The 13167-nt window shown below is 38.8% G+C and overlaps 1 protein-coding gene across 1 annotated transcript; it reads left to right on the top strand.

Annotated features, from left to right (window-relative positions):
• Positions 1 to 565: 565 nt before the first annotated feature.
• On the top strand, positions 566 to 12814 carry LOC307154429 (retinol dehydrogenase 8-like). The gene is made up of 6 exons (XM_079864367.1): positions 566 to 800; positions 4488 to 4649; positions 6240 to 6419; positions 7536 to 7629; positions 10561 to 10744; positions 11659 to 12814. Exons 1-6 carry the CDS (start codon positions 695 to 697, stop codon positions 11884 to 11886), a joined length of 954 nt encoding a protein of 317 aa, XP_079720493.1. The 5' UTR covers positions 566 to 694; the 3' UTR covers positions 11887 to 12814.
• The last annotated feature ends 353 nt before the right edge of the window (positions 12815 to 13167 follow it).

Raw genomic sequence — 13167 nt, 5'->3', positions numbered from 1 at the left:
AAGAGAAGTGATGCTGCAAGAGGAAAGTTATTCTGATTCAATAATGATGTGCACTGCACTCTAAAATCATTTAGAATAAACACTGCAATATTCCATTAAAAATGTTACGCTGTCCATACAATTCAAAATGAAAACATTATGTAATATTAGATACAGAGGCAGTACAGTAATTTGACCGCTGGGTGGCGCTAGAGACGGTCGTGTTGTTTGACACTGATGGAAAATAGGACACATTTTACATTTAATCATTTAGCGGATGCTTTTATCCAAAGCGCATACATCTGAGGAGAACAATATAAGCAATCAGACCAGCGAGAGGGCAACAGTACAAGAGCTGTGACAGTCTCAGTCTAGCACACAACACATCGCAAGGCTTTATTTATACACATAAAAACATTACATTATACACATTACAGTTATTATAGTTTCGTTTTAGCAGTCCAAGGAACCCCGTTAAATAACAACACCAGTGATAACTATGCCCTCTCTACAGCTCTAAATATGATTGCTTCAGTAAAGTGTCGACAAAGTGTTTATAAGTAGAGTATTTCATGACTGTGGTTTATGAAGGCGCTCACCTTCGAACTGTGAGCAGAGACAGACTCTCGCGCGTTCCCGTGACTGCGCGCGCTCGCGCTCTCCTGCACTGCTGATCTTATGATATCTTCTGATCTTTCAAAGCTCCGCTGAAACCATGGCAACGGAGGGCCAGAGAGTGGTGCTGATCACCGGCTGCTCGTCCGGGATCGGGATGGCCATCGCCGTGCGGCTCGCGACAGACGAGAACAAGCGATACTACGGTAAGAACCGAACCGGACCCGAGATTAATGGGAAAAATTAAAACAGTTTTTAACTATTTTAATTTTAGACAACTGTTAGAACAGCCCACTAGAATAACCCCTCGTTCTAAAACTAGATTAGATCTAGGCTAACGTTATATCGTTTACCTGAAATGTTTTTAAAGCATTAAAATCTTTTGACAGGGCTGTCTGATCATAATGTAATTTTCTTTTCATGAAATCTTTAAAAACAACGCTTTTAAAATTCATTAAATCCACTGCTTATCATGATGTAGTCGCTAAAATCAGCAACAAAATCTTGGAATAGCTTTGAAAGAGATTGATTGGATTGAAGTGGGGACATGTGAAGTGTTTGAGTTGTTCACTAGAAGGGGCGGTTAATAAAAATAAAAGGGAATATGTTGCTCTGGGTTAACAATGAATGTGGGAAATCGATGAAGGATAGGGATCAGCTCCTTAAAAAAACACTGAATTCTGGTCTTATTACTAATCGATATAAATGTACTTCTATGAGGAATAAAGTAATACAGACTTTATGAAAGGCCAAAGCCAGTTTTTTATGGACATTATTGAGGCGTCAAAAGGGGATGGGGGAAAAATCTTGCAAACTATTAATAAATTAGTTGAAGAACATGAATAAAAGTTTTTTAACTTAAAATTAACAATATTTCAATATAAGGATTCATCAACTATAGCTACTAATTTTAATACACATTTACAAAACTCAGTTGATGAAATATCACTTTTTTAACCTTAAAAGATATTACTACTTACAGACCTATTAATTTTGCTCAATCTATTTTTCAAATAGAGGAAGTGATTGAATTAGAAGTAGATTATGTTATTAACGCATTAAAAAGACGCCTAAGATACAACATTTTTTATATCAAATAAAGATTCTTTACTATGCCCAATAAAACACATGGTACATTTGAGCTTCAGGCAAGCAGTCGTTCCACCTGCTTAGTTATCCCAATTTATAAATCTGGAGATTAAATCAAACTTTAATAATTATAGGCCAACTAGCATCCTTCAAATTATATCTAAGGTAGCAGAAAAATCATCTAAATAATGGTTTTACCTTTTTACATCCAGTGCAATTTGGTTTTCGCAGCAATTATTCAACAGAATCAGCAAATTGTTTGTTTGTTGAGAAAGTCAAATGCTTTTTAGATAAGTGTGTGTGTTTGTGTTTTTAGATCTAAAGAAGGCATTTTACACTGTTGACCATCAGATGCTTTTATCTAGCAATTTAAATGTGGAGGAAGCAATACTCTGGATAAAATCATATCTTTTAAATAGGAAACAGTGTGTGTGTGTATTGATGATTCAAAGTCTTCTTACCTTGCTTGCCGCCGGGCGTTCCACAAGGCTCCGTCTTGGGACCGATTTCATTTTCACTTTATATTAATGAGTATGTAAAGGTGTAAATGTTCAGATGATGTAGTCATTTTTACCCATGCTAATAACTTTGAAAAATCTTTGATTGCTTTGACTTCGGCTATGACCAATGCTAACCAGAACAGGTTTATTATTGAACACAAAAAACCTGAGGTATTCCTGAGAGGGGAGGAGCTTGAAATTGTTAAAGAGTTTACGTATCTTTGAGTGACTTTGGATTCTACTGTAACTTTGAAAAGTCACATGGAAATGTTGTCAATTATTGTAAGATTTAATTTAAAGAATTTTTGGTACATTAGGCCGTTTTTGACAGTCGGTGCTGCCGGGTTGTATTGACATTCAATGATTTTTCACATATTGAGTATTGTTTTACAGTTTTTCTCGATTGCTTGAACACTATAACCAGGCTTTTGAACTAAAATTTCAAAACCATAACGCCATTTATCAAAAAGCACACCCATTTCACTAAACTATAAACACTATTCCCTGTTTTGACACATGAGTCAGATTTGTTGAACTGTCACTGCAAAACTCTACACACAAATCCCTTCATTTCTCATTGCTTAGACCATGTTGTCATGTATAAAGCACTAGCATTCAATATTGTTCACTCAAGACAGCACAGCTTCAGCTCAGTTAGCACACAATTACCCAAGTGGAAACACTAAGAGTCAAAATTTAACACACATCAATCAGAACCTTCAATAGATATATAAAAGGGCCCAAATCAGTTTATTGTGTTTTGGAACAATGGATCCAGAAAGACATGAAGGAAGAGGGATAAGAATGAGGAGGAGGAAGGGCAAGGGCAAGAAGACAAGCAGTCTCCGATGAAATTCAAGCCACTCTAGTTGCCCATGTCTTTATCAATGGTATGACTATGAGGGAGGCTGGGCTACGAGTAAGGCCAAATTTGAGTCGCTTTACCATCGCCTTGAGAACCTTCAGGGAGGTGTGGTGGCAAACAAAATTCTATCACTGAATAAGAGACAAACACACTATGTTGTAGTGTGTGTGATTTTGAGGGCTTGTGTGTCCTGTCTGAGGGCAAAGTTTGGTTTTTCAGCAAGAGCGAACGGTTTTGAGTGTAGAGCTTCATTTTGACCTGAAAATAGGATGTTTGGGGAATTGGGTGAGACGTTATGGATTTGTGTTTATAGTTTTGAGAATACGAGGCATAGTTTCAAGAAATGTGTTTAAGCAATCGAGAAAAACTGTAATAGCTGGTCATAAGTTATGCTAACACAACTCTAAAGTTAGTAGAATCACTGTATAAGAAGGCAATAAAAGTGTTGGATAAAAAAAACCCTCTCATTTCATTGCTGTCACAAATTTTTTTTGTAAAACTTTAAAAATGCTTGTTTATTTCTAAGGTGCTTGCCCCAATATATTATAATACATTATAAACGAGTTTATAAAACAGAGGACCGATTGTGGTATTAGTACCAGGTCTGTCATTAGAAAGTGCGATATAGGCCAACATCTTTTGGTCAGAAAGTATTATCTGTAATAGGGAGTAAATATTGGAATAGTTCACCGCAGTCAATAAGACAATCTTCTACTTATCACACTTTTAAAGATCATCTGAAAAGTGGCTCATGAGGAATCAGTTGTGTAAACTTTATACTTAGTAACTTTAATAATGTGTTGGGGTATTTGTCTTTTATGTTGTGTTGTGTGTATATTTGAGGATTTGTTCTTGCTCAATGCTGCTATAATTCGGCTTGTTTACATTTTGTATTTTATAATTGTGTGTGTGTGTAAGTGTTTGTGAGTGAGTGTGTGTGTGTGTGTGTGTGTGTGAGAGAGTGTATGTGTGACTATATATTAAAGAGCATGTGTGTGCAGCGAAGCAGTTCATAATCAATGAGTGTGTGTGTGTGTGTGAGTGTGTGAGCATACTGATCTGGCTTCTATCCCTGCTTAGCCTTTAGTGCTTTAATTGCATGACAGTACTGATCTCTTGTGTTTTTAGTCTTCACACAGACATTCTTCATCCTGTACAGAACACACTCTCACTCTCTCTCTCTCTCTCTCACACACACACACACAAGTTACGCCATGACATTGGCGTGACTATGAGCTTTATGAATCACCAGTGACAGATGGAGATGAGCTGCTTGTCTAAATCTCTTCAGTTATCATTGGATGTTGAACTCATTCACTAGTGTTTTATGTTCATGTCAATGTGTGTGTGTTAAGTAACTAGTCCTCGCTCTCTCTCTCTCTCTGTGTTCAGTAACTAGTCCTCTCTCTCTCTCGCTCTGTCTTTGTGTGTGTGTTCAGTCATAGCTACGATGCGGGATCTGAAGCGGAAGGATATGTTGGTTGAAGCGGCTGGAGACGCGTACGGACGAACTCTGTCTCTGCTCTCGCTGGACGTCTGCAGTGATGAATCTGTCAAACAGTGTGTCGACAGCGTCAAAGATCGACATATAGACATACTGAGTGAGACACACACACACACACACACACACACACACACACACACACACTGAGCCGCGTCTCAAGTGGATTGTGTTCATCCGTGCTTAGATTTACATTACCGATTTAGACTAAGCAGATAAAATTAGCCTTTAGGTTCAGTTAATCTGAGCATCAGTTTCTATTTCCAACCTTGAGCTTCATCCAGTGTTCATCTGTCTGAAACACAGTTACACATGTCACTGTCTGTAAAAGAACAGAAATACTGTTAGTAATGAACCCTGAATCGTCAGTGATCAGTGAACTGATTCATACTTACACTGCTGTTGAATCGAGACTCCCTCGTGAATCTGTTTTTAGTTTTCAGGTTATCTGTGAGAAATACTGCTGAAAGAGAACAAGTCAGAGTAAATAAAGGGATGAAACATGAATCAAGTAATTAAGAAGAATGACGTGACAATGACAAAGCAATCTAAAGGCCTGATCATGCCAAGATAAAACATTTTCTGCAATAAACATTTTATGAATGAATGCCAGTTAGTGAATCGGTTTAGACTGACATAAACTTCACATTCTGTCAATACGACATTTTCTTTTACTGAGAGTTTTATTTATTTATAGCAAAGACAGAACAGCACTGCATTTAAAAAATACAAAAAAGGAAAAAACAAAAACAGGACAACCATAAAAGAAAAAGAAACCTCAATCAGTAAGAAAGATAATATCATATTCTTACTCTTAAGCTATTATTATTACTTATGAGTTAAAGAGATTTCAGTTTCAACGAGAAAGACTAATCTTGGCAAAGTGTTGAGAAATTTAGTCTTATCAATAAAGAAATGTGCAATGAAAAACAAAGCATCTTAATAATCAAACAGCATATATTATACTTCTATACTGTATTTCTGCTTTTCTGTAAGCGCCACCTACTGTCAAATAGTGAAATTGTATTTTCATTCATCTTTCGTTGGTTTAACCAGAGAAATCAATAAAAACGTGTGAAAAAACAACAACGAAATAAACCAGTAAAAACCAACGAATGATGAATGAAAATACAATTTCACTATTTGACAGTAGGTGGCGCTTATAGAAAAGCAGAAATACAGTATAGAAGTATAATATATGCTGTTTGATTATCAAGATGCTGATATACACAATTATTTTCTTTTTTGATAATGTTTATTAGATTCTTTCCCTTTAGGAGAATTTAAGTTGTTTTAAGTCAGCCACGGAATAAAAACAAGGCAATTTTGCAATTTATCTCACAATTCTGACTTTCTTTCCTTGCAATTGCGAGTTTATATTACTTTATCTCTACACAAGTATGATCTTTTTTTCTCATAATTCTGAGTTTAGACATGAATTCAGAATTGCGAGATATAACCTTGGAATTGTTAGTGATAAGTCAGAATTGTGAGATATAAATTTGGAATTGCAAGAAAAAAAGTCGCAGTTGCTTTTTAATTTTTTTTTATTCCGTAGCAGAAACAAGCTTCCATATAAATCGCATGTAAAAAATCAGATGGAAATTTCATGCCGAATATTAGTGTTGGTGTGAACAGGCCATAAATCCATTTACATGAGTAGTGAAGTGCCTGTGATCTGTGTGTGCAGTCAATAACGCTGGCGTCGGTCTGGTGGGGCCGGTGGAGGGTCTCAGTATGGAGGACATGACAAAGGTGTTCGAGACCAATTTCTTCGGTGTTGTGCGCATGATTAAAGAGGTCATGCCTGACATGAAGAGGAGACGCTCTGGACACATCCTCGTCATCAGCAGTGTGATGGGCCTGCAGGGTAAACACTGGCTGTTTATTCACCTCACTGTAATCATTTGCATTTATTGCGATTAAGCGTTCTTCTTAAGGTACTTACTCTACTTGAGGATTATTGTCCTGATGAGTTAGACACACGTACAGTCAAACCAAAAATTATTCAGACACCAGATATAATTTTTGATATTTTTTTACAAGTGGGTGCAGGACACTATAGTTCATTTCTGTAAGTGAGGAGAGCAAACTAAAGTAAACTGTGACATATTATACCCAATAATTCTTCATACAGGGACTACTGTCATGTGTCAGTGTTTGTTTGTATTTTCATTAGTCACATGTCTTCCTTTGTTCTGTTTTCCCGCCACTCATTTGTTTCCATGGTAACCCTCATTAGTTCATCTGTCTCACCTGTTACCTCGTTAGTCTTGTCAGCAGTGTCTCGTTTCCCTGATCTGTTACCCTATGTATTTAAGCCCTGTGTGTTACCTTGTTCATTGTCCGATCTATATCACATTAAGTGTGTGTGAACCCCCTGCCCGTCTTTTATGTACCAGTTTGATTTTTATTGTGAGTAAAAGTTTGCATTGGAACTTTTGACTCTACTTTGTCTTCTTCTGCCCGCACCACACTGTGACAACTATTAGTAAAATCTATAGAAATATGCGACCAAAAATTATTCAGAAACTTTGACCTGACCATCTTTTGCTTCAGTGTTTATTTAATTGCTAACACTAGACTGAACAAAATTAAGCACTGCTTGGTAATTGGTTGAGCTAAATTTGCATTATCTAATTGTGTACTTAAATTTAACATGTGACAGATATTCAACTTAATTCATTTGTGAGATAACATTTGATAACTCTGAGTTCTTGTCATATTTAATTACCATTTTCTAAACTATAGCGAATAAACTGTGATAATGTGAGAAATGTTGAAGGGGTCTGAATAAATTTTAGTTTGACTGTATATTTCTCATTGAAGAACAGCAGAAGGTCTCTTACCTTTCATGTGGATGAAGACATGATCTGCTGAATGACGAACATGTAGAAACATCATCAGTGTACAGAACATTCACAACTCAAAAGTTATAAAACCGTGGTAAGAGATGTACCTCTGTGTCGTGGGTTGGTCTTCACAGGTGTGGCGTTTAATGACGTCTACTCCGCGTCAAAGTTCGCCATAGAGGGATTCTGTGAGAGTCTGGCCGTTCAGCTGCTCAAGTTTAACGTCACGTGAGTTTCACTGCACTCTCAACACCAGCGTTTGCTATTAAGCTCATTTCTACACTTCTGCATTTCATCTTCTCGTTTACACTTCCTGTCGTTTGATTTTCAGTATCTAACACTCTTTCCCCTGGTTTCACAGACAGGGCTTAAGACTAGTCCTAGACTAAAATGTAAGTCTGAGCTGTTTCCACTGAAATAAACTTGCACTGACTGATCTTAAAAATATATCAGTGCCTTTTTAGTTTTAAGATGCACATCGGTAATGTTTTTTTTCTAAGCATGTTTATAAAAATTACTTAAATGTCCTAATTGATCTATGGTCTAATCCTGGCTTAGTCTAAGCCCTGTCTGTGAAACCGGGCCATTGGCTCTTTACATCAGTGATCAAACACCAGGAACATTAGCAGAATAACACTAATGTGAGAGGTCCCTCTGGTGGTGTGGAGAGGCTGTTACGGGTACAAACCCAAATAAGATCACAGATCAGGAACTAAGAGAAGATCTAGAGCAGGGGTGCCCAACCCTGCTCCTGCCGATCGACTGTCCTGCACAGGGGTGCGTTTCCCGAAAGCATCGTTGGCCAACTATGGTCGCAAGTTCATCGCAATGTCCATTGAACTCTATTGGTAACGACGGAACTTGCGACCATAGTTGGCCAACGATGCTTTCGGGAAACGCACCCCAGTTCATCACCAACCCTAATCAAACACACCTGAAGCAACCAATTAAGGTCTTCAGGATCACTTGAAAATTAAAGGCAGGTGTGTTTGATTAGGGTTGGAGATGAACTGTGCAGGACAGTCGATCGGCAGGAGCAGGATTGGGCACCCCTGATCTAGAGTAGTGGTTCTCCAGCAGCGGGCCACAAGATTACTTAAAATGAGCTAAAGTAACTAGAAACAAAGATATAAGCTGACCAACATTTTAATTTGTCCCTCAAATAAATGAAATTGAAATGCCAGGTTTCCCATGCAAATTCATATTTACAACAATGATTTATAAAAAATTATGTCATAAAAAAATGAATTATGTCAAACAAATGACAAGAAAAGTCATGAAAATTCATTAGTCATAAAGAGTGTAAACCCTGCTGACCTAATTACTTGTAATTGTTTAATTTTACATAGCCACTCAATGTCTTCTCCTTCACAGAGTTGAGAACCGCTGTTCTAGAGAATCATCTTCAGTACAACGGTTCTAGATCCTGTTGTATGTTCCCAATTTCTTGTTTGGACTTTTGTGTTACTTCCTGTCCCGAGTGCCATGTTTGTAGTTCTTAGTAGATTTCTTCTTTATTGTCTTGTGTCATGTGTTTATTGTTAGAGTGTATATATAACCCTTGTGTTTTCCTTGTTCCTTGTCAGTCGATTTTTGCTGTAGCAGGTTTGCTGTAGTGTGTGCCTTTGGTTCTCCATATTTCTTGTTCCTGGTTTCTTGTTTATGCATGTTTGTTTGTTTGTTTAATAAAACCCCTGAACATAGATCCGTGTCTCTGCCTGCCATCTCTTCGGCTCCTGCTTCATTAAAGAATGACTGAGCACAAATGGATCTAGCAGGGGTTCAGCTCATCCTTCTGCACCAGGGCGAGCGTTCCCTCGAGGACCACAGCCTTGAGTTTTTGGACTTAGCCTGTCATACTCACTTTCTGAACAGTTCCCTCATTTAATTTTACTGTTCTGGACTCAATGAACCTTTAAGATGACTACTTTCCTGTGTTGGTCCTCGAGTGACATGTTGTGGAGTGAGCACTTCGACTGGGGTGGTGGAGGAAGACCCTTCCCCTAAACATTGTTTTCTGTGGGGGGGGGGGGGGGGGGGGTCTGGTGGCCTTGGAGCTTGGCCTACCATGGGTCTCAGCATTCCCCAGTCTGGTGGTCCCAGCACTCTGTGAGCTCCCAGTGACAGCAACCACACTTTTGTGTGTCTGGGCCGCACACACTTCTCCCGAGGTGACGGTGTCTGCCACGGTTAAAGAGGTCGGCTCTAAACCTTCTGCACCCTCTGACGACATTATGTCCATGGAGGCCGACTCTAAACTCCCTGTGCCCCCCGAGCTTTCTGTGCTTTGTCTCTGCCCTGACATGGTCCCCGGACCCCCTGACCCCCTCTGCCATGGTGTCCAGCTCCGCTGGCTTATCCGTGGGGGTCTCCAGCTCTGTTGGCTCCATGTGGTGATCCCCAGTGTAAGAAAAAATGATGTGGACGTTGAAGATCTAAAAAATAAGTGTGGCGAGCAGGACGAGGCTGAGGGCCGTGAGAGAGCGGCGTGAGGCCGTGGCGTAATTAATGATAAGCGACACCTAGCTGCGAGACGCACCGGTCTCGTATCTCTCACGGAGGAGCGGAAGCATAAAAGGGGGAGAGACGACAGTGGAGATTGAGAGAGGCCAGGCTCCTCTGCTGTGGCCTCCAGCTCCACCAGTTCGTTAGTGCTGGTCTCCAGCTCTGCCCTGACCCCCTTGTACGCCTCAGTCTCCAGACCCACTTGCCCCTTACAAGCCTGGTCTTATATCCCTTCCTCTGGTCTGCCTCTGCTCCACCACCCACCTGGACTTCTGTGTTTTGTTTTTTGGATTGTCATGGAGAGTCTGAAAGTGACTAATGGGAGGGGGATCTTTGTAGTTTTCTTGATTATTCTTGATTGTTCCCAGGTTTGTTTTGTTAACTTGTTACCCCTTGTGTAAATATAGCCCTTGTATTTCCCTTGTTCCTTGTCAGTTTATGTTTTCTGTAAGTTGTAGATGGTGCATATCCCTGCTCTTTGGTTCATGTTTCTCGTGTTTCTTGGTTACTCATTTATGTATGTTTGTTTGTTTGTTTAATAATATCTCTGCCTGCCATCTCTTCAGCTCCTGCTTCATTACAGATCTGAGTTGATGCCTCTTTCTCTGGATGGCGGTGTGTATTTGATTTCCCATCTTTCTGTCTGTCTGTCAGTATGTCAATGATCGAGCCTGGGCCCGTACACACCGAGTTTGAGATGAGGATGATCGAAGACGTTTCTAAGAAAGAGTTCGCCGGAACTGATGCAGAGACACTCCACCACTTTAGGACCTGCTACCTGACCGGCGCAGTCAACATCTTCCAAGTCCTGGGCCAAACGCCCAAAGACATCGCCAAGGTCAGAACACATGTGAATTAAGGCCTGTTCATAAGGACAATAACTATAATGATAACTATAACCATAAACTTTTAATAATTGCTCTTACTCTATAAGAGAATAGTGAAGTCCACGGAACAACTATAACAAAAAAGACACAGAGGAATGATATTGTTGGAATCACTTTTGGAATGATTTCCACCTAATGAATGATTAAAACATTGACAGCCAATCACAATCAATTCTGCTTTAAAGAGCTTGAGCATTTAAAGCAACACTAAGTAAGATTTTTTACCTTATAATAATGTTTCCAAAATCGTTTCAGTGGTTCATCAAGTCGTAACAGGGTGAAAGGCACTTCTGCCTCCGCTTTGTGGTCCTTTATCTGCTAAAACCTCACTATGTAAGATTGCCAGATCGGGTCACGTTTCTGTAGTTCGAATGAGACATAAGAAAACTACAAATTTGGCTTGCTTTACGTCACAAGCGTTACAATAGTCATTATTTTGTTTTTCTTCGTTTCTGATGTCCCAATACATCATACTTTCATGAAATCATGCAACATACACTACCTTGTCTGTGGACATCGTTCATTCCAAAGCCGGTGCTGGATAAACAGCGAGTGTGTGTGTGACAGTCGGCTGTGGGTGGAGGAATGATTTACCACAGTGGTAATGGACAATTCCACTTCCAACCTGTAGGGCGACAGAAGAGGAAAAGTTCCTTGGTGTTGCTTTAAAGCAGCAAATGATGGGAAAAAAAGTGTACACTTAGATTAAACAGAACATTATCGTCAACTATAAGTTATTGTTACAGTTATGATATAGTTATTGTTCTTGGTGTGAAATTTAATAAAAGAACAATGCCGTCACATGAGGCCTCTAATGAGGTGCTGAAGATTTAAAGGAAAGTACTCACTCTCTCTGTTTCTGAAGGTCACTAAGAAGGTGATCGAGTCGCCTCATCCTCCGTTCCGTAACCTGACGAATCCTCTGTACACTCCGATCGTGGCGATGAAGTATGCGGACGACACAGGCAGCCTGTCGGTTCACACCTTCTACCACATGCTGTATAACCTGGGAGGAGTTATGAATGTTAGCGTGAGCTTAATGAAGTGCCTGAGCTGTGGATGCATACGGAAACGGACCATCTCACCAATCTAACGTACCTGTGTGTGAACACTGTGCTTCTCTTTACAGTTGGGTTCGTTTCTGGACTGTCTCTGGATATTTTAACCAGACTACACCTACACAAAAATACACTCTCTCTCTAACTCAAGCACACTTAAACAGATGATGTGTTTTTAACTCTGAAATCTTTATTTTTGTCTTTATACAGATTAAAGTCTAGACAAGTATTGGTTCATTATAACCTAAACCTTTTAAAGTAGCTCACATAAGCTGTTAAGATTTCATTTTATAGTTTAAGATAGTATATAAAGCACTAATTTAGTGTATATTTTTGAGGAGATGAAACCGAGCAGATCTCGCAACAATCACGACATGCTTTACGGCAAATTTGACAGCAACCTTATTAATTTTTTTTTTTTTTTTTTTTTTTTTTTTAAGAATAAGAACTAGGGATGTGCCTGAAGCCAAATACTGTACCTTATTCGGGAAGACACGGATAATGGCTTGAAAACAAATAACGAATTCCACTGAATAATAGGAAAAATACTGGGCAGACACATTCACTCCTCGTGTTTGCTGGATAACAGGTGAACCAGGGTATCATGGCACAATATAGTGCATTAACCTCTAAAATACACTTTGCTATAAGAGTGTGTCTAAAGTGAATGGGTGTAAACTCTATGAATAAAAGGAGCATGATCGGATATCAAATAGCAACGTTGCTGTCTCCGCATGACTCTCAGAAATCAGAGCTTTGTCAAAAGTAATATCAACTAAAATATTAAAATGTACACATTTCCTACTATTTGATATGTCTATTTAAATGTTTTAAACCTTGTATTTTGAGTGAATGAGTGTAAACTCTATGAATAAAATGACCTGAACTCGGGTCACCTGAAACACAAGTGCATATTGAAACACAGCCTATGAGGCTATCGGCTCTGACAATTAAAAGATATATTAAGAAATGTAATAATTATAATTAATAAAATAATTATTTTATGAGGTGTACAAGGATGAGGTGTACAAAACTATGAAGGGAACAGAACTACATTTAAAACTAGCTTCTCATGTAATTTAACATACTTTCAGACAAACCCCCACCCACTGTTTTTATCTGAATACAGATAGAAATCAAATCATTTTTAGATTGGTACAGATACAGATATTAGCACACCCCTATTCAGAAAAGTGGCTAAGTTCCTCTGGATGGAAATGAATATTAAAAATGAAATCATAACGTAATTACAGTATGTGAAAGTGTCATGTTCCAATAAAGATTTGATGACTGTGTGCATGTGTATGTAAAAGAGG

Source organism: Squalius cephalus (genome assembly GCF_949319135.1).
Source record: "Squalius cephalus genome assembly, chromosome: 2".
Lineage (NCBI taxonomy): Eukaryota > Metazoa > Chordata > Actinopteri > Cypriniformes > Leuciscidae > Squalius > Squalius cephalus.
The sequence above is the reverse complement of the archived record's forward strand: the minus strand, read 5'-3'. Positions and strand labels throughout refer to the sequence as shown.

What these genes read in the sequence shown, in the direction of transcription:
- LOC307154429 (XM_079864367.1), top strand. Translation starts at nt 695, where the DNA reads ATGGCAACGGAGGGCCAGAGAGTGGTGCTGATCACCGGCTGCTCGTCC. An exon ending in CAGTGTGATGGGCCTGCAGG is followed by an intron (nt 6,420 to 7,535) that starts GTAAACACTGGC and finishes TGGTCTTCACAG; the next exon opens with GTGTGGCGTTTAATGACGTC. An exon ending in CTGCTCAAGTTTAACGTCAC is followed by an intron (nt 7,630 to 10,560) that starts GTGAGTTTCACT and finishes TCTGTCTGTCAG; the next exon opens with TATGTCAATGATCGAGCCTG.